The sequence below is a fragment of the Aquila chrysaetos genome, chromosome 17 (genome assembly GCF_900496995.4).
Source record: "Aquila chrysaetos chrysaetos chromosome 17, bAquChr1.4, whole genome shotgun sequence".
In the NCBI taxonomy this organism is placed as follows: domain Eukaryota; kingdom Metazoa; phylum Chordata; class Aves; order Accipitriformes; family Accipitridae; genus Aquila; species Aquila chrysaetos.
This window is the reverse complement of record NC_044020.1, coordinates 2,453,039-2,473,206: the sequence shown is the minus strand read 5'-3', so window position 1 is coordinate 2,473,206 and position 20,168 is coordinate 2,453,039. Positions and strand designations below refer to the sequence as shown.

At 59.2% G+C, this 20,168-nt stretch overlaps 2 protein-coding genes and 1 long non-coding RNA gene across 3 annotated transcripts; all 3 read left to right on the top strand.

Annotated features, from left to right (window-relative positions):
- The first annotated feature begins 688 nt into the window (after positions 1-688).
- Positions 689-11,543, top strand: SH3BP1 (SH3 domain binding protein 1). Its single transcript, XM_030040910.1, has 18 exons — positions 689-1,431; positions 3,277-3,319; positions 3,703-3,807; positions 4,663-4,739; positions 5,033-5,144; positions 5,243-5,319; positions 5,984-6,119; positions 6,784-6,852; positions 7,248-7,338; positions 7,621-7,763; positions 7,848-7,959; positions 8,055-8,136; positions 8,848-8,928; positions 9,037-9,153; positions 9,585-9,682; positions 9,870-9,999; positions 10,166-10,281; positions 10,785-11,543. Exons 1-18 carry the CDS (start codon positions 1,370-1,372, stop codon positions 11,132-11,134), a joined length of 2,001 nt encoding a protein of 666 aa, XP_029896770.1. The 5' UTR covers positions 689-1,369; the 3' UTR covers positions 11,135-11,543.
- A 519-nt stretch (positions 11,544-12,062) lies between these two features.
- On the top strand, positions 12,063-14,551 carry LOC115352816 (pyridoxal phosphatase). The gene is made up of 2 exons (XM_030041485.1): positions 12,063-12,726; positions 13,020-14,551. The coding sequence occupies exons 1-2, from the start codon at positions 12,144-12,146 to the stop codon at positions 13,343-13,345; spliced, it is 909 nt and encodes a 302-aa protein (XP_029897345.1). The 5' UTR covers positions 12,063-12,143; the 3' UTR covers positions 13,346-14,551.
- Positions 14,552-18,572: 4,021 nt separating this feature from the next.
- On the top strand, positions 18,573-20,168 carry LOC121232419. The gene is made up of 3 exons (XR_005930780.1): positions 18,573-18,840; positions 19,364-19,981; positions 20,078-20,168. It is a non-coding gene; the product is annotated as an uncharacterized LOC121232419 (long non-coding RNA).

Here is a 20,168-nt window from a genome sequence, read left to right as displayed (position 1 = left end):
AGGAGCCGAGAGCACAGCAGCCCCCAAATTATTGCTCCTCAGGCTTTGGGGCACAGGTGGAGTGGCCCTTCCACCTCTTTTTCCTCTGCTGCTTCTCATCTGCCCACAAAGCTGACCACTTCCCATCTGGGCTTGTGTGCTAGTTCCTTTGCCAGCCGTGTAACCTGGCCAACAGCAACCTCTGCTCGCTCTTAGTGCAGAAGGAGGAAAGTCCCAGCTGCAGGTAGCCAGAGATAAGGCGAGGTTTCCATCTCATAGAGCCAGCAGCAAAGGCGGTGATGGTGTGAGGGGGATGTTTTTAGACACACACACAAAAAAAAAAAAAAAGAAAAAAAAGCTGAGCCCTGCTGCAGATCTGCAGAGAGCAGGCAGCACCCAAGCCTGTGAACCGGGAGTTTGCGGTCCCCGTGCAACTGTGCGCGGGTGCTGCTGCTCTGCGCTTGGCCCGGCCGCCCTGCTCGGAGGAGCTCTGCCGGCGGTGGGGGAGCGGGAGGAAGGGGACCTCTCCGGGGCACAGGGCAAGAGCGCTCGGCCGCAGATTTGGGGTAGATTCGGAGAGCCTCAGCGACAGGCAGGGAGGAAAAGCGGGGTGGGGGGCACGGAAGGAGTTGCGGGGGTGGCTTTGCTGCTCGTCCTCCCGCTTTCATCACGACGAGGGGGATATGTCGCAGGGGGAAGAGGATGGAGAAGCGCCCGAGGAGCGTTGGCAGAGTTTGGGTGACCAGGTAGGGCAGGGTGTACATCGGGCACCCCGTATGCACCGCACAGCCAGCTGGCACGGCCACGGGCTGCCCCGTGGTGCAGCTGGTGGTGAGCAAGGCAAGCAGAGGGGGGAAAAAACCACCCCGGCTGAGACAGAGAGCAAGAAACAGAGCGTGGGCCCTTTGCTTGCGCTCGGCAGCGGCATGTGCTTGTCCTGCCTTGTTACGTGTTTGCTGTAATAATATTTCCCCTTTAAGGCTGGGCTGAAGTTATTTATACTTGTGGGGTGGTGACAGGAACACAGAGCGAAGCAGGAGCCCTGAACTGCTCTTACCTGATCTGCGGCAGAGGGGCGGACGGAGGCGGAAGGAAACTCAGATAGAGAGAGGGAGCAAGAGAAGGGAGTCCGAGGGACGGGAAGAGAAAGCAGCAGGGCATCCCCGGGGAGGGACGAGGGAGGGGACCAGCTGGGGAAACAGAAAAAGGGGGAACGAGGGAAGGAAGAAGAGAAGTAAAGAGGGAGAGGTCCTCAGGGAAAAGCAAGGGGCAGAGCGGCTCCGGGGAGCCGAGGGGCCACCAGCATCCGATGCCAAGCGTCGCCGAGGGGTGCTGAGCAGCGGGTACAGCCACGCGGAGCGGCTCTTGTGGTCTCCTCCCGGCTCTCAAGATGATGAAGAGGCAGTTTAATCGGATGCGGCAGCAGCTGTCCCATCCCAACATCACCAGCCGGTAAGGACTTCTCTGCTACCTGTGCCGGAGGGCTGTGAGGGAGCGGGATGCTGGTCCTGGAGGGCTTGTGCTGGGGCTGGACTGATCTCCCAGGGCCGGTGGCCAGGGAAAAGGGGGGAACAACCCTGGGTTTAGAGCATCTTCTGCATAAGCTGAGGGGCTGTGACTCCCCGGCTCCCCCACACCCACAGGGCAGCAGGAAGGCTGCACCAGTGCTGCTCAGCAGGGACATGATTCCCAAGCCCAGCTACCTGTCCCAGGGATGCTGCATCCACCTGGAAACAGGCCTTTCCCAAGCTTGGCATCCCCAGGATGTGAGGGCAATAGAGAGGGACCTTCCAAGCACATGCCCTTGGCTGTGCGGTGACCAGGAGGGTGTTAGGAGCTGGGACTTGCCCTCCCCGCTGAGCCCAGGGTGCCCCCCGGGGCCCAGATGCCCTGCATAGCTCTCGCTGGGCCGGCAGCATGGGTGTCCCGGGATGCTGTTCAAGGAGAGGACCGGGGATCCTCGGAGCACCCACGGAGGACTTACAGCTTCACACAAATCCCTCCGGCCGCATCCTACCTCCACAGCTTCCTTATTTTTCTCTTTGGCTTTCCAAAGCTCTCCCCTTGCAAAACCCAGAACTGAAATTACAGGGCTGGGCCCTCCCTTCCCAGCCCCCTCGCTCCCTCTTTCCCACAGCCACCTCCGCAGGTTCCCCAGTACTGGGAGGCTGAGCGGGACCAACTGTGTCCCCTGGACCACTGAGGTCCTTCAGCCATCCCAGCAGACCGGCCACAGGGAAGCAGCTCCTCCATCCTGGTGGCCTCTTGCTCTTCTTGCCTTCCCCAGAGGGAATGATCCCCTTTCCCATCCCTCCTCCCTCAAGATGTCTCATCTCCATGTTAGATGCACCTCCTTTCCATGTAATGCCGGGCAGCTCGCGCCGTCCATGAGCAAGATCTTCACCCGCTGCAGAGCCTATCCTCCGCGGGCCACAATCTCACATGATTTTTCTTGCCTTCAAACCAAGCCGCCCCCGTTTCCTGCGGCTCCACAGCCTCGTCCCACGTCAGCTCTGGCGGGCGGTGAAAAGAGAGAAACATGAACTGGAGAAAAAGCAGCAGCAGCAGAGGGAAAGCAAACGGGGTTCCCGGGGCGTAGCAATGGCAGCGGGCCATGAAGCGAGGTTTCCTCTATGGGAGGCATCAGGGAGGTTTGGTGGTGATGGCAGCTGGTGGGGTTTGAATTTGGTTTTGAGCAGAATTTGCTGCAAGCCGGAAGTTTCCTTTGCCAGATTTGCTCCTAATACTGCTGCAAAACCGAGCAGAAATCTGGTTTCATGTAGGCTTTTCTGGGGGCTGGTGTTGGTCTTAGTCCCCAGCTTGACCACAAAGATATCCTTGCTCCGGCACTGGTGGCCCCACACCTTCTGGCCTGCAAAGACACATGCTGGGCTCCAACAGCACTGCCCTGGATTTGCCTTCAGGGGACAGGCAGGCGGTCAGGGGTGGAAGGTTTCACCAGCAAACATCCCACCCCTGCCGTGGCCCTGCTAGGCACCCTGCCTCCAAAAAACAGGCTGCATCTGGATGTTTTGACTGTGGTGCTCTGAACTGGAAGCCCTGTTTGATCTGATGGGGTGTCCACCAACCAGCAAGGCTGGCTGCCTTGCCCTGCTCCTGCTGTTCTTGTCCCCCCGGGTTCATTCTGCCTGTAACCTCGTGTACGATGGTCCAGGCCATAGCCAGTGTCTCCCGCTCCCGGGAGCCCAAAAAGAGACGCATAAGGACCTGCCTTCCCGAGGAGGCTGAGCGGAGGTCACCCCCATCTGCTGATGGCTCTTTCTCCTTCCTCTGCAGAGCCCAAGAAGCAACCGAGCTCTTGCCAGAAGACTTGCTGCAGGTGAGGCACGGGCTGGGCTGGCAGGCATGTGCCTGCTTGTGCCTGGGCGTGGGAACCTGCCCCGTTCCTGCCTGCGATTTGCGCTGCCGGCACGTCCAAGTCACAGGGCTGGGATCTGCCCGCCTGCCCCGCGGGTGACTCCAGGACCATGGCGTTAAGGGAATGGCAGGCTCCTGCCACGGGAAAGGGCTTCCCTGGCTGCTCACAGAGAGATGGATCCTGACCGGGAGCTGTGCTCCCTTTTCCCTAGACCGGGGATGCTTTGGTCTGCTGCGGGATGCTGACCGCGTTCACCCACACCCAGAGCTGGGTGGTGGGGAGGTGGCCTCCGGCCACCCACGGTTGGCGAAAGGTCTTCCCCAGTCCCAACTTTCTGCCCCCAGATCGAGCAGAGGATCGAGCCGGCCAAGCGAGCAGCTCACAGCGTGTCCAAGAGGCTCCAAGCCTGCCTGCAAGGGCAATGCGGCTCCGAGATGGACAAGCGAGTGGTGAGTGGAGTCCCCCCTCCACAGCCCACGCTCGCCCCGGCTCTGTCCCCCACCAGCAAAGGGGATGCCGGGCTCCCAGTTTGCAGGCTTTGCTGAAGGATGGCCCAAAGCCCAACCTAGGTCCCATCTCCAGCAGTGGCCCGGGTAGAGCAGAGCAGGACAACCCTCTCAACCTCCACTAACTTGAGGTCTCCTGGGACAGAGACGGTGTTTTTGCATTGAATAACCCTCCAAAGCCCTGTTGTCCATGTCCCTTCCTGAAGCCCCGTGAACCTCTGGCACTCACGGTGCCCCGCGGTGCGGAGCACCACAGCATGGCTGGGCACGGTGCTACCGCTTCATCCTCCTCGGTTTGAACCTGCCAGCCTCTTCCCGGCTGGTGCTCACCAGCCCTCGTCTGGGAAGAAAACAGTGGACCCCTCTCACACTTTCCTTAGCCCCCGCCATGATTCTGTGGGCTCCTCATTTCTTGGCAGCCTGACAAGCCCCAGCTTGGCTTAATTACTCTCAGTGATTAAACCACTCCCTACATTTGAAGCTTGGGCTTGGTGACGGTCTCCATCAGTGTCACGGTCCACCACAGGGGACTATTTTAGAGAAGACTGGAGGTTTTCTAACCAACTATGGAGCCTCAGCGTCTTCTTTAGCTAACTGGATCGTGGCTTTGGCTGAAGGGACATCCAAAGGGCCCCCCCTCAGGCCCCAGGGCCAATGGAGATGAGTGGACCAGGGAAGGATGCAGGACCCAGTGCAGGGTTTGGCCACTTGCTCCCATGCCATGTGGCATGCTTCACAGGGAGGGAGCTGCCACAAACGAGCTCACCATCGCTTTCCCAAATCCTTGGCTCTCTGCAGAAGAAGCTGCCCTTGATGACTCTGTCCACAACGATGGCCGAGAGCTTCAAGGAACTGGACACAGAGTCCAGCCTCGGGTAAGTGCCAGTGGGACAAAGTGCTGGGGGTGACCCCAAAAGATGGCAGACGCTGGCAGAGCCACTGTCTTGGTTGGGGCGCTCCCACAGCCAAGCTGAGCTGTCAAACCCTGTCAGAGCAAACGTTGGTGTCACAGGGGGAGAAGGAACAGCCTGCGCCTTCAGCCTCCGATTGCAGCGGGGTCCAGGGGGTGGCTGAGGGTCCCAACATGGGTACGGGTACGACGGGGGGTGTTGGGTCAGAGAGTGGCATGGCTCCAGCCCGCAGTCATTTCGTCTCCGTCCCCACGCAGGAAAGCCCTGGAGATGGGCTGCTGCATACAGAGCTCGCTGGCCAAAATCCTGGCCGAGTTCGAGATCGCCGTGGAACGCGACGTCCTGCAGCCGCTCAACAAGCTCAGCGAGGTAGCCCTGGCCACCCTCCTGGCTCCGCTTTGCTGTCCCCCCCCCCCCCCCCCCATCCCCAAGCCTCCTCCACTCACTCTGGCCTCTCTCTCCCCCAGGAGGAGCTTCCCATCATCCTGAAGCGCAAGAAGACCCTCCAGAAGTTGATTTCTGACTGGAATGCAATCAAGAGCCGGTATGGGGCATGCTGGTGGGGTCAGGGCATACAGGGGAGAGCTCCCAGCCAGGCTGGGGGAGAGAGGAAGATGACTGCCCTGCGAAGCGAATTTCCAAGGGCTGGGGGCAAAGTTGAAGAGGCAACAGATCTTCGGGAGTGCTCTGCCAGCCCCTCAGTGCAGGCGCACTCTGCTCGGGGCTGAGCTGCTTGCTCCACGGCACAGGAGAGAAAGGCAGTGCCGTCGCCAAAAGCAGCAAAGTGGTCAGTGCCACTGAGATCGCTCTGCTCCGACTCTCGTGGGGTAGCCCGTGCCGTGCCGAGTTTCTCTGGGAAAGCGGGGCAGCCGTGGGTTGTTGATGGCTCGTTTCCACTCTGCCTTCCCTCTGGCTGGAGGGTGGACAGCAGGGGACATCTCAGGAAGGGGGCTTGGGAAGGGTCCTGCAGACCCTGGGTGTTTCAGGCAGCCGTGCTGAGCGCTCCCCATCTCGACCAGGTCGCACCTCTTGGTGCAGCAGCCTCTTTCTCTGGGTGAGGGAAGTGAGAGGTGCTGGGAAAACCACCGCAGGGCAGGACCGTGACTTGCCGTCCCCCTCGCGGTCCCCGTACTCCTTCTGCACACCCATCCCACCCCACGTCCCTGGTGCTGAGGCCGTGGGTGCGCCTCTTCTCTCCCACCCCGAAGGCTGAACCAAGCTGCCAAGAGCTCCAGTAACAGCGCTGGCACCGGTGCTGGCCCGGGGGCATCTTCTGCTGCCAACAAACTGGAGATCCTGAAGGAAGAGGAAGAGGAGGTGAAGAGGAAGGTGGAGCAGTGCAAGGTGAGAACAGTCACTCGCTCTCCCCTGGGGGCAGCTCCGGGGCTGCAGACCTGCTCCCCTCCACCGGCTCTGTCCGAGGGACCCCCACGCTGAGACGGATGCAAGCCAGACGGCACGTCCCGGCCTCCGCAAGCAAACCGGTCCCTCAAGGAGCAGAAATAGGGAGATGACCCAAGCCCAGGGAAGAAGAAGAGTAAAGGATTCAAAGCACAAGCTGGTGCAGAGAGGAGACTGACTCCAGGGGCTAGAGCAGGGAGCTTATGGGGTCCCCTCGCGCTGGGAGCCAGCTGAGCTGGGGTCTGTGCTGGGTGGCAGGGGACTTTCACGTAAACTTTCTCCACTTCGGCCCTGTTTCTCTGAAAAGCCCAGTGCCTTGTCTGGCAGAGCCCATGGGACCACCGGAGCTGGAGGTGCAGGGACCTCTTGTCCCTGAGCCACTTGTGCCAGGACGCTGATCGTAGGACAGGTCACTGCCACTACCCAAATGCAAGCGACGGGGGCAAGGAGGAATCCCCCCACAGTCCCAGCCTGCCCCCCACTGCACCCAGAGACCCTGTCTGGACAACTCACAGCCTGGATGAGGGGACTTTGTGAAGGTGTCCCCTCTTCCTTGGGTGCCAGGGAGGAGGTGAAAGATTGCTCTTCTCTGTGTCTCCCTTCCCAGGATGAGTACATGGCTGACCTCTACCACTTCTCCACCAAAGAGGACAGCTACGCCAGCTACTTCATCAAAGTAAGTCCTCTCTCACGCTCCTCCTCAGCTTGTGAACGTCTCCTGGGCTATGTCTGAGCCCAGCCCTGTCCCCATCCGCACCAAGCCCTCCGTCCAGGGCAAGGGACACCCCAGGCACCAGCAGATGCCTAAAGCTGGCCTTGCTCCATGCACCGTGGGTTAATGCCACCACTAGCACCAACTGCAAACAGAGCAGCTTGTCCCGATGACCTCCTCCCTCTCCAGTTTGCCCTCTACACCTTACTACAGACATGGTCCCACAGACCCTGGGGGGATTCCCCTTGCAGCTCCCCCTTCGCCCTGTCTGCGTGTGGGTGCAATGTCCTGGGGATGGGGTCTCTCTGAGAGGGGCTGGTGCCAAACTGAGTACTGTTTGCCTGTCCCCTGTCCGGCAGCTGCTGGAAATCCAAGCCCAGTACCACCGGCAGTCACTGGGATCTCTGGACTCAGCTTTGGCGGAGCTGAAGGAAAGCCACAGCCAGACAGGTACCCACTGGCTCTCCGTGCAGCCCGGGGAGGGCTGCAGCCGAGCCCGGGGGATGCAAGTGTGGCCGGCGAGGCTGGGAAAGGCAAGTTTTCCCTCCCTGCACCTGCTGCTGCCTCCCACCTCGGGCTGGTGGGATGGGGATCGCAGCTTGAGGCAGGCTGGGGATGCTGCCTGCCCTGCCTCTGCCTCTACCCAGCCCGGCTCGGCTCGGAGCAAGATGGCTAGATGCCGGATGGCCCTGGCAGCTGCCGTCCCTCCCGACATTCACCTCCCGCTTCCAGAGCCCACCTTCACTGCAGACGCCCCAGTGGCAGGGTACTACGGCGTGCCCCTAGAGACGCACCTCAAGAGCTTGGGCCGGGAGATTGCGCTGCCCATCGAAGCCTGCGTCATGATGCTGCTGGCCTCCGGCATGAGGGAGGAGGTGGGCAGCACTCCTGAGCCCCCCGCCACCCTCTCCCTCCAAATGCAGCCCCCCACATCCCTTCCCTCTTCTCCCCATCCCCAGGGGCTCTTTCGGCTGGCAGCGGGTGCCTCAGTGCTGAGGAAGCTGAAGAGCAGCTTGGCCAGCGGCTCCAACGCCCTGGAGGAGTTTTACTCGGACCCCCACGCCGTGGCCGGTGGGTGCCGGCGAGGCCGGGCAGGGGGACACGCTCGGGCAGTCCCTGACGTCCCCCAGCCACCATCACCCCTGCCGCTCCCCCTCCCCTCCCAGGTGCACTGAAATCCTACCTGCGGGAGCTGCCCCAGCCTTTGATGACCTTCGAGCTCTACAACGAATGGGTCGAAGTGGCCAGGTAGGTCCGGGCATTGGGGTAGAAAAGCCTGGCGGGGCTCAAAAAGCCCCCGCTCGCCCCCCTCCATCCCTCCCGGCACTCGGAGCAGGGCTGCTCAACCTCGTTTGCCATGTGGAGAGATATGAGAACGCAGCACCTGGTCTGTCCCGTGCTCGGCAGAAATCCAGATGGCCCAAAATCTCGGAGAATAGCAATAAAAAACATGGCAGGGGGAGGGGGAAGGCTGCAGCCTTTTTGATTGCAAGAAGAGTTTAGTCTGTGAAGACGACCCGCTTAGCCTCAACGGCATGAGCCCCATCTCACCGGCCCACCAGCCCAGTTTGGCCTCTTGCTTTTGGGATGGAAGGGGTGGCGGAGGAGGCACAGCAAAAAGCCTGGGGGAAAGGGCAGAGCATCTTTCTGAAGGGATCAGCTCAGTGTCGACGTGCCCCGTAGTCACGGGAGAATAGGGTGGCTGCTCGTGGCAAGGTGGTGCTCAGCCCCAGGCCAGATGCGCATCATATTAAACCCCTCTGAGTCTTTGGGGTGCAATTTTGTTCTCCGTGGATGCCTGCCTTAGCTGTCCAGTAAAGGCAGCAGCAGGGCATCTCTGTCCCCAGGGCTATGGCCCGCATGGATGGCCGACGCCGGCCTTCCTCCCTTGCACACTGTGTCCCTCTCTGCCATAGGGAACGGGCTGAGCTCTCCGCTCCTCTTTCTTCTCTCTTGCAGCTTAAAGGACGTCGACAGCCGCCTACAGCGACTGCAAGACACCTGCAGCCGCCTGCCCCAGGAGAGCTACAACAATCTGAGGTGTTTTGCAGGGACAGGGCTTCTTCAGCCCTAAGCAATCACCAGGGGCAGCTGTTCCCCTCCCCATATCCGTACTTACCACCCCCTCACCCTCCTTTTACCCCACAGGTATCTGATCAAGTTTTTAGCCAAGCTGGCTGAACACCAGGAGGTGAATAAAATGACTCCGAGCAACATCGCCATCGTGCTGGGCCCCAACCTGCTGTGGTCGCAGCAGAACACAGGGTAAGGCCTGGCTGGGAGGGGTGGGAGGCAGCTCCCCAGCCCCGGCTGGGGTGCCTTGAGCACAAACACCATGGGAAAGGCTGATCCAGCAGCATTCAGGCTGGTCTAAAGCACCTCCGTCTTCAAGTCCTGTCCCTTGTCCCCATAGTCCCCGAGTGGCACATCCCCTCGCCAAGCACGTGTCCTCTTAGCCACTCTGCAAAGGAGCTGAGACCTGGAGCACTTGTGACATGAATCGCCTCCAATATCGTTAGCCTCCAACGCCAAACCAGGGTTTTCCAGGACAGGGAACAAGGCCCACCTCCTGCCCTACCACCCTCTCCTCGGCTGGGCCGTCTCCCCTTCGGGCTCTGCCCCCTCAGGAATGAACACCAAAAGGGTTAATGCCCCAAAACCCCTTTTCTGATGCCTCCCCCATCCCTGTCTCTCAGAGACCCCATGCAACTGGACTTGGCCTCGGTCTCCTCCATCCAGGTGGTGGGTGTGGTGGAAGCCCTCATCCAGAATGCAGATGTCCTCTTCCCCGGAGGTATGGCCAGGGTCTCGCTTGGGGGGCTGCAGCCCAGGTGAAGGGGGGAGGAAGGGAAAGGGACATTTCTCCATCCCCAGGAGAAGGGAAGCGGGGGGTTGCTCCAGTTGCCCGCCACAGGGTCATTGGGGAAGCTCTGGGTAGCAAGGACTTCCTCACGGGGGTCTTCTCCTTTCTCTCCACCCAGAGGTAGATTTCAACGTCTCGGGCATGTTCACGCCACCTGCAAACGGTAGACTTGGCGAGGCCACTCCGGTGGAAGAGCTGACCCCCAAGCCCCCTCCGGCCAGCACACCCACTCTCCCAGACGGAGAAGTGTAAGTCCAGTGGAAGCTGGGGGCTCTGGCTGTCCCAGCTCTCCCCATGTCCTCCCCCCGTCCCACCCCACGCCAAGGGCAGTACCCTCACAGGTGGACGCGAGGTGCCTCGTGGCCAGGACCGCCATGCCCAACCAAAGCCTGATTTGCCCCGTTCTCTGCACAGCACCTCGAGCGACCCCGAGCCCAGGTCCCAGCCGACATCCCCAGCGGCGACCAGACCGTCTCCCGAAGCTGCGGGGCCGCTGCCTCCAACGATGACCGAAAACACCACCTGCAAAGGTTAGGGTGCCCCAGAAGACGGCACAGCGCTTGGGGAAATGACACCCCCCCAAGGCCACCTCCTCTGGTTTGCCTTCATCCCGCCATTCCCCGTACGAAAGGGTGCCGGGGATATCCCTGCCACCAAATAAGAAGAAGGGCCTCCGACCGGGGCAGCGTGGCCAGGATCCAGCCCTTCATTGCGTGCTCCAGCCCCAGCCGAGGTGGGACTGTGGGTTGGGCACGGTACGTCCTCCAGCGTTGGGTCGAACACCCCCCCGTAAAGAGGTGTCAAAGCTCACGGCCCCTTCTGAAGGGAAGAGGGTGGGAAAAGCCCCCAAAAGCTGGTGTGCACTTGGGTCTCCACTGTGGGACCTGGGCAAGGGGCAGTTTGTCCGTCAGTCTGCCTGCAGCCCTCTGCCTGACTCACGGCTGGCACCGCGGCCCCCTCTGCCCCGGGGAGAGACCCCAGCAGAGGGGACCCCAGCAGAGGGGACCCCAGCCCACCCTAATTTTCTTTCCAGGCAAGCGCCCGGCTCCGGCCCGACCCACGATGCCACCACCGCCGCCCGTGGCGCAGCCCCGGACCGCGGCTCCCACCCCGGCAGCCCCCGAGCACGCAGCCAGCCCCAAAGCCCAACCGCGACGGATGGCCGGGGTACCAAGCCGACCCCCCGCCGTCCCACCACCGCTCCCCCCGCAGCCGGCACGCCGCCATAGCCGAGATGCCCCGCCATCCCCCAGGCCTCCCGCCGGCGGCGAGGCCGACGCGGCGACCGCCACGGACTGTGCCCCGGGGGCCGCGGATGAGGGGCAACGGCTGCCTGCGGGAAGAAGCAGCCCACCGGCCACATTGCCACCAGAGGAGAACTGAGCAGGGCCGGGAAGATGGAGTCCGGTGTGGAAACCGGGGGTGGCCTGAAAGGACGGCGTGCCCCTCCAGCTCCTCCATCTTGCTCCACGCCGGCTGGGACCCTCCACCCGCCTCCCTTTCTTCTCCCGTCTCCACAGAGCCTTCCTCCCCGCACCACCGTGTCCCTGCCGGAGCCCGGCCACCCCTAAGGGACCCAGGATCCGCCGATGGCAGGTCGGCCACGCTCGCGGGTCCCCGTGGGGGTCCGGGAGAGGGTGAGCCAGCGTGGGCAGGCTGGCCCCGTGGGGCCATTTGCGGGTGCGCAGCCACGATCCCAGCCCCTTCTGCCCCATTTTGCCTTGTCCCTGTCGCCCCAGGAACATACAGACACAGAGATATATAAATATATATATATTTTGCAACTACATTATTTAAAGAGCTGGTGTCACAGTCGCAGGCAGGTGGGAGGCCGCCCGCCCCTCCCCAGGCTGCAGCCGGGAGGAGGGAAGGGGGAGGTTCCCCGGGGACGCCAGGGCGGAGAGGCACGGCTCAGCCCGAGGACGGGAGGGCAGCCAGCTCCCCTCGACCGGCGGAGAGACGGGGCCGAGGGGTAATGGCGGCTCCGCTGCCCACGGGCCCCGGCGGGCACCAGGGGACGCCCTGCCGCCGCGCGTTCACCCGGGGGAGGAGGTGTCTGGGGAGGGTGGCTTTAGCCAATCGGCAAGCGCGCTCAGGCTCTGTCCCGCCTCCTCACCGCCTCCCTCAGCAGCCAACAGGGCGGCGCGGCTGTCACTTCGGGAGCCGGCCTCCCGCCTCTCGGCCCCGCCCCCCACAGGACTGCTCGGCCGCCGCTCGGCGCTCTCTCCCCACCTCCCATTGGTGGCGGCGGGCGGGCGAGGGGCGGTGATTGGCGGGCCGGCGAGGCGGGGCGGGACGCGGCGGCCGGGCGGGCTGGCTGACTGACTGACTGACGACTGACTGACTGACTGACTGACTGACTGACTGGCGGCGGCGGCGGCGGCTGAGGGGTATGGCGAGCTGCCGGCGGCTGAGCGGCGCTGGGCTGCGGGAGGTGCTGGGCTCGGCGGAGGGTTTGCTCTTCGACTGCGATGGCGTCCTGTGGGCGGGCGAGCGCGCCGTCCCCGGCGCCCCCGAGCTGTTGGAGAGGCTGCGGCGTAGCGGCAAGGCCGCCCTTTTCGTCAGCAACAACAGCCGCCGTTCCGTGGCCGAGCTGGAACGGCGCTTCAGCCGCTTGGGTTTCCGCGGCGTCCGCGCCGAGCACGTCTTCAGTTCCGCGCTCTGTTCCGCTCTTTTCCTCCGCCAGCGTCTCCTCGACGAAGCCGGCAACGGGAACGGAGGAGGCCGCGTCTTCGTGCTGGGCGGCGAGGGGCTGCGCGGCGAGGTGCGCGATGCCGGCCTGCGCCTGGCGGGTGAGGGCGAACCGCTTCCCGGCGCTACCGAACCGGTGCGGGCCGTCCTGGTGGGCTACGACGACCAGTTCACCTTTGCCAAGTTGGCGCAGGCCTGCGGCTACCTACGTGACCCCCAGTGCCTCCTGGTAGCCACCGACCCCGACCCCTGGCACCCGCTCAGCGATGGCCAGCGCACCCCCGGTGAGCCCGCGCTCCCCTCCCTTGCTGCCCCTGGGAATGGCGGTGGGACGATGGTGGGGTTGGCCTCGGTTGGGGTTCGCCGTCCCAGGCCCTGACAAGGGGCTTCCTTCACCGTGGGGATGGGCAGGGCTGCCCTCACGCGTCCCTGCCAGCTTCTGAAGCCGTGTTGCCAGTACCCCGCTTGCTCATCCTCTGGCAGAACCCGGGGTGTTGAGCTGCCTGGAGCCAGCTAGCCCATGGCTACTTCTTTTTCTCTTTCTTCTCCACGCTATCCCCTCCCCTCTCCGCTCCAGGGACTGGCAGCCTCACAGCAGCGGTGGAAACTGCTTCGGGCCGCAAGGCGCTGGTGGTGGGGAAACCGAACACGTACATGTTTGATTGCATCGTGGAGCGTTTCGGCGTCGACCCGTCCCGCACCCTCATGGTGGGAGACCGTCTGGAGACAGATATCCTCTTCGGCAAGAACTGCGGCCTCTCCACCATCCTCACCCTGACAGGTGTCTCCCGCCTGGAAGAGGCACAGGCCTACATGGCCAGCGACAGCGCTGCTGCCAAGGATCTGGTGCCCAACTACTATGTGGACAGCATTGCAGACTTGATACCGGGCCTGGATGAGTAGCAGTCTGCACATGTGAGGGCAGAGGGGTCAGGTTTCCCATCCCAGATCTCCATCTGTTCCCATTTCTCTCTCACTGCCCTATTCCTTCAGTTCCTGGTTTCTCCACATTTCAATGCCCTTTGGAGGCAAAATGGGGGGGATTGGCAGGAGGGGGCAGGGTTCAAGTTGTCTCCTTTCTGCTGAGAGATATCCATGATGGACAGAGTCCTTCTCTCCCTCATATGCCAGCTGCCAGCATCTCTGGGAGAGAGCTGGAGGCCTTGAGGCTGACAGGGGGGTCAAATCAGTGAGTCTGTGTGGGGTTAGGGACCGGCTGTCTTATTATTTTTCTCTTAGATAACCAGTGGCGGCCTTTTACTGCTGTCCCTTCACTCGTGTAAGTCTCGACTGCTGAGCTGCATCCCTGCAGTCCTTGTGGTAACCCCCTCCTTGCCAGGGGACTGGCTGGCGTTGTCACCCACCCGGTCTCCATCGGTGCCAGGGCGTGTGGAGGAGCGTGCCGGTGCTCTGGAGTGATGAATGAGAGCATCTCTGCCTCCCACAAGTGAAAGGGAGCATTGCCTCATCTTTTCTCTCCCCCACTCCTTAGAGATGTTGCCCCCACCACCCCCTGCCCTGACTTGGTTAATAACTGTGCCAGTGCCCATCTGAAGCACTACAGAAAGGGAAGAGACTGGTTTGAGAGGGCTCTTTGTGCCAAACAGACAAGCTGTGACTGCGCACAGCGGGTCTGCGGTTGTACCTTGTTTTCAAGCACCTTTTCCGAAGGGGCTTGTGAAGGAGAGAGGGCTTCTAGACCACGGCAGCACAGCAGTAGTGAACTGTACAACTCTCCCTGGTTCCCCCTCCTCAGTTGGATTTTGCCATAGTACGGTGAGAGAAAAGGGCTGATGGGGGTCTGTGCTCCAGCTGCTGGTGTGCAGGTGAGATGTTGGTGGTATTGTCGCTGCTGTGAATGTGTCACAGCCCTCAAAATCATTCCTTGCTGCTTTGTCTTTCTACGTTTTTTTTTTAATTTCTTGATCTTATTTATCAAACTTATTTATTGTTCAAATACTGTATTATTTGTATAAACTATGCTGACTGGTTGCACCAAGGGGACAGGAGGCAGTGCCTTTGGGCCTCCCTTACTGTCCATGTCCCATGTTGATGTTCTTACACTCACCGTGTCTCTGTATATAATAAAGTGTGAGCGTAGGCTGGAAATGGCCTCCTTTTTTCGCTTGTGGTGCCATCAAGATAAAAGTGGCCTAGGTATCTTTGAGCCCTCGAAGATGAGGACATGGCAAGACCTTTCCTCACTCAAGGGGGTGCTGCTGGGTAGACAAGAGAGGGGTGGACAATGTCTTGTGGACAGTGTCTTCCAGCTCCTGTTTGCTGTTGTCTCTTACTGGGGTCTCAGAACCGGAGTCGAGGGTGGAGGTGGCCGGTGGGGCTATGGTGTAGGGCGCGGGGTCCGGGCAGGTGAACTGGAGCAGTGAGCAATGCGATCTTTGCTGCCTTTGCGTTTCACAGCATGAGTGATTCCTTGCTGGGGAAGGGTGACTTCTTGTGCTGCGCCTGAAGTCTGCCTGCTGCTCGTCAGGTGGACCCCAATGATCCGTGTGGCCCTGTGCAGTGGTGCCCAGCTCTGCTGGGGTAGGGGTGAGGTGCCACCTCTGTCACCCGCATGTAGCTTGCAGAGGGCTGCCCAGGTAAGGTTTTGCTGTGACCCTTCTCGACTACGTTAAGCTTTGAGTGAAGGGGAGGTGGGTGTCACCATACACCTGGAAGCGACCTTCACCGGACTGTAGCTTACCGTGGCCTGCGTCCTCTCCCTGGGTTTGGCTGTGGTCCCAGCCAGGAGGGAGAAAACACTGGGTAAGAAGAGTTTGAAATCGCTTGAATATACTTTGTCCTCCATTCCTCCTATGGGAGCCAAATCCTTCCCTTTGTCTGCCAGACCCCTTTAACAGCTGTTGAGGGTAACCAAGCATCTCCCGCTTGAGAGATCAGCTGTTCAGCTCAATAACCGATCTCGGTTTAAGTTAAGTGCTGTGTCAGCTCATGTGGCAGAACTAGATGCAACTTACTGGCGCTAGGATAATTCCAGGTGCTGAGTGTCTTTCCCTGCCCCCTGCCCCCCCAAAATAACTTGGGAAGCAGCCCTCCAAAATACAAGAAGATCCAAAGAGCTCTCTGAAGACTGCCTGTCATCTTAATCAGTCCCCTTTGTATGCGTCTGTCTCTCCCTTTTGTCTGTGCTGTCTCCAATTAGACAACCAGAGGACTGGTACTCCCTTAATGAGCGCCTGACCTACGCTTGCATCATCAAGCAAAGCAAGATCGAGACCTAACGTGTCTGCTAACTCCGGTTGCCTAACTAGAGATACCCAGGCCCTGATTTATTTTTCAGAGCTCTCAGTTCTTGTATCAGACTGAAACTCGGAGCGCTGGTGTTGTGACTTGGGGCCACTGCTGGGAATGCTCAGTTTGGCTGCAAATTGCATAGGTTGAGTTGGTTACCTGTGTGTGTACAGAGGAGAAGGTGCACAGCAAGAGCATCCCCAGGAGATGCCTCCTTTTTTCTAGGGTGCTTTAAGGGGCAATGCTTCTCGTGCTCTCTGCGGTGTTTGCTCTGTCCTTTCCAGCTCTCCCAGCGAGAAAACGGGAGGTGGGAGGCTGTGGTCTCCCAGTCTGGCACACCAGGACCAGTAGCTAATTGGAGCATTACAGCCTGTGTTTGGGCCCTCTCCAAAGAGACTTCGGAGTTCGTCCTTTGGATCCCAAATGGTGAGCCTGCAGAGTAGGTTTTCTTTTTCACATGGCTGCTGCTGAAAATAGAGCTCAGCAGAGGCGATGGCTGATCCCTATCTTATGACCACGTAACTTCTTTTGATCTGGTGCATCTCTCCCTGAGAGCTTTGCTATGAAGCAGAGGTGGGCTTGGAGCAGAAGGGGAATAGGCTTTACCTGGCCTTCCCTTGGTTCCTCACGTAACTGACGGTACCAGACAGGGGTGACCTGTGTCCTGCAAATGCTTCCTCTCCCCAGCAATGGAAGCAGAGGCTAAGGGCTGCCTCTAGCCATGGAGCTGCTCTTGCTTTGAATGGAGATGAGAGCAGCGCTATAGGGGTCCATCAGGTCTGGCAGGCTTTAGTTTTGTGCGGCTTCCCTCTGCTACTATCGCTCCTGCACATAATGAAGGTGAGTGTGAGCAGATCTTATTAGAAAACTAGACTGGAAGGGTCCCTGAGGGACGGTGAGTTCTCCGTCCAAGCCCTTCAGACATCCGTTAAACCACGGACACGAAGGGGTCTGTGACCCTCATGGGGGTCAGGCTTTAGTTCCCTCTGGGGTGGGTCTGGTGATGCTGCAGAGCACACGTGCTGTTGAAACTGAAAAAAGTGATGGCTCCAGCCTGGGCAGGCTGATTTCTTCTTGTCTAAAGCAGATTTTCTTCTTGGGTTGACTGTTCAAGGAAGCAGTGCAGTTGCCAGGGAGCACGGGGCTGTGGAGAGTGGAGCTGCGGCAGCGCATGGGAGGATGGAGTGGATGGGAAGCCTGGCTTGGTGTAGTGCGGGGAAGGGTATTTATTTTCTCACCTCCAGAAAACTGCATCGTCCTTTCCTGCCATGCAATAGAGACAACACCTAGGCGGGTGGCAGTCGTTCCGTTACCCCAGGAACCTCGAATCCTTCATCCGTGCGGTTACTGTGGCAACCACTGGCTGGATGATGTAAGCAGCAACCTGCTGAGCATCGCCTGCTCTGGGCAAGGCCCAGGGAGAGGTTAGGGATGCCTGTGTTCCCCTGGCTGGGGGAGAGGCAACTTCATCTTGCCTCCCAGACTCCAGCCATCCTTGGGCACGGACGGATGGAGGAGGCAAGGAGCTGTGAGAAGTCTCTCTGGGCTTTTGGGAGCTTGGGGCAATGTGGAAAAGGGTCAGATATATGAGTAGGTGAGCCTGCTTCCATAAGAAACTATCCCTTGAGCCAGCATGGACTGAGCTGTACTGCTCCCATTCGTGTGCAGCATTTGTGATTTGGTGGCAGGTAACCTGGAAGCAGTCTTGTGTGTGCTCCTCCCTGGCCATCTGCTGCTTTCCTCTACTGCTTTGTGACCTCTGGCTAGACTGCTCTCACCGGCCTGACTTTGGCAACCTGATATCCCCTAGTTTGAAATGTTCTCCATGCTCCTGTTTTCCTGGGATCAGCATATTAACAGGTCCTTCCTATGTTCCTTCTCAAGCATACTGCTTTTCTTCCCTTTCACAGAATCACAGAATGGCTGAGATTGGAAGGGACCTCTGGAAGTCACCTGGTCCAACACCCCTGCTCAAGCCTGCACCAGCAGCCCAGGACTGTGTCCAGGCGGCTTTTGACTGTCTCCAAGGATGGAGACTCCACAATCTCCCTGGGTAACCTGTGCCAGTGCTCAGTCACCCTCACAGTAAAAAAGTGTTTCCTGATGTTCAGAGGGAACCTCCTGTGTTTCAGTTTGTGCCCGTTGCCTCTGGTCCTGTTGCTGGGCACCACTGAGAAGATCCTGGCTCCATCTTTTTCACACCCTCCCTTCAGGTATTTACACACATTGACAAGGTCCCCCCTGAGCCTTCTCCAGGCTAAACAGTCCCAGCCCTCTCCGCCTTTCCTCATAGAAGAGGTGCTTCAGTCCCTTCGTCATCTTTGTAACGCTTCCCTGGACTCTCTCCAGTATGTCCCTATCTTTCTTGTACTGGGGAACCTAGAACTGGACACAATACTCCAGGTGTGGCCTCACCAGTGCTGAGTAGAGGGGAAGGATCACCTCCCTCAACCTGCTGGCAACACTCATCCTAAGGCAGCCCAGGATACTGTTAGCATCCTTTGCTGCCAGGGCACATTGCTGGTTCACATTCAACTTGGTGTCCAACAGGACGCCAGGTCCTTTTTGCCAAGCTGCTTTCCAGCTGGGTGGTCCCCAGCATTTACTGGTGCCTGGGGTTATTCCTTCCCTTTGCACTTCTCCTCATTGAACTTCACAAGGTTGTTCCTGCCAGCCCATTTCTCTAGCCTGTCAAGGTCCCTCTGGATGGCAGCACGACCTTCTGGTGTATCAGCCACTCCTAGTTTTGTGTCATCAGCAAGTCTTGCTGAGGGTACACTCTGCCTCATCATCCAGATCATTAATGAAGATGCTGAACAGGATCAGACCCAGTATTGACCCCTGGGGTACACCACTAGTTACTGGCCTCTAGCTAGACTTTATGCCACTGATCACCACCCGCTGGGCCCGGCTGTTCAGCCAGTTTTCAGTCCACCTCACTGTTTCCTCACCTAGCCCATACTTCCCTTGGCTTCTCTATGAGGATCTTAAGGGAGACAGTGTCAAAAGCCTTACTGAAGCCAGGGTAGACAATGTCCACCGCTCTCCCTTCATCTGCCAAGCCAGTCATTTCATCATAGAAGTTTATCAAGTTGGTTGAGCGACTGCCACTTCAGGAGGACAACAAATGGGCCCAAAGATATTAATCGGTGAGTAGATGCCTTTAATATGAGGAACTAATGATCATCCTGGCTGGGAAGTTGTTACTGTTCAGCCACATGACATGGTAAGAGAACTGGGAGGATCTGGAAGGTGTTGGGACTGGCAGGACAGAGGAGGATTTTTTGCATGGGAAAGTGCCTCCAGAGCCAAGAAAGGATCATGATCCTAGGAACTCACTCAGTACTTGCCCAACCTGAAGTGAGAGTCCCCCTTTGCCAAGGCAGGCAGCTCTGGCACCACCCTGTCCCGCAGCAGCTCGGGCAGGGAGGAGGAGGAGAAGGTGAGGAGCAGCAGCCTGTTACTGCCTGCCCTGGGGAGGCAGCCAGCGTTTGCTCTTCCTCCAGCAGCGGTGTGGGTAGAAGTCCCTCCTCTGCAGCACAGCTTCCCTCTCCTCACTCCTTACACAAGGCGTTGCCCCGTCCACCCCATAACATGGGCTTTCAGGTACTCCTTTGCCATCCCCTTGGCATTATCCATTTTTTCCTTATTGCTGCCTCGTTTGCTCTACAGACTCTGACTCCAGCAAACTCGCCAGGCAGCCCAGGAGACGTGCGTGGCTATGCACATCCAGGAACTGCTGCTGTGGCGTTGGACTCTGCCTGCCTGGGAATTGTGTGTGGATGATGTATGGGAAGTGCTCCTGGCAGACAAGCTATTTCAGCGCTCCGTATGATCCCTGGGAGATACTGAACAGCTGAACCTGCTAAGAGCAACTGAAAGCCGTTAAGAACTCCACCAACTTAGGGGGTTATACTGGTCTTTGTAGCTTCACTATACCACCGCAGCAAAGCACTGTCAGCTCTGTAAGCCTTCAGCATGGACACAAGGGAAACATCATGCCAGAAACGTTCCCAGATCACAGGGCAGCTGCCTGCAACCTTCCAGGTTGTTCTGTCCCGTGATTTAGCCTGCTAGATGTGCAGCTCCAGCAAATAGCAGTTTCTATTCCGTAAATAGGATATTGCTGAGCACTGAGATGCTCTCTTCACTTGTTATGGGTGAGAGAAACCTGTCCTTTAAATGGACACTGTTGTCCACCAGGTTGCCCGAAGCCCTGTGCCAGCCTTTCTGCTCACTGGCCCTTGCTGAACCTCTAGTCTGGCTCCCACAGAAGCTGCGCAGAAAATGGTACCTGGTTAAAATTAGGGGGCAAGAATTGTTTTCCTACTTGACCTGTTTCAAGTAACCTGAAATGACTCAGATATGGTTTTCTGTTTCCTCCAGGTCTGCTCCACTGTTGGACTACAGCTGCCTGTGTACAAGTTAAGTCATTGTTCTCTGCAGCACAGATGCTGAAGGGAATTGAGTCTTTGTG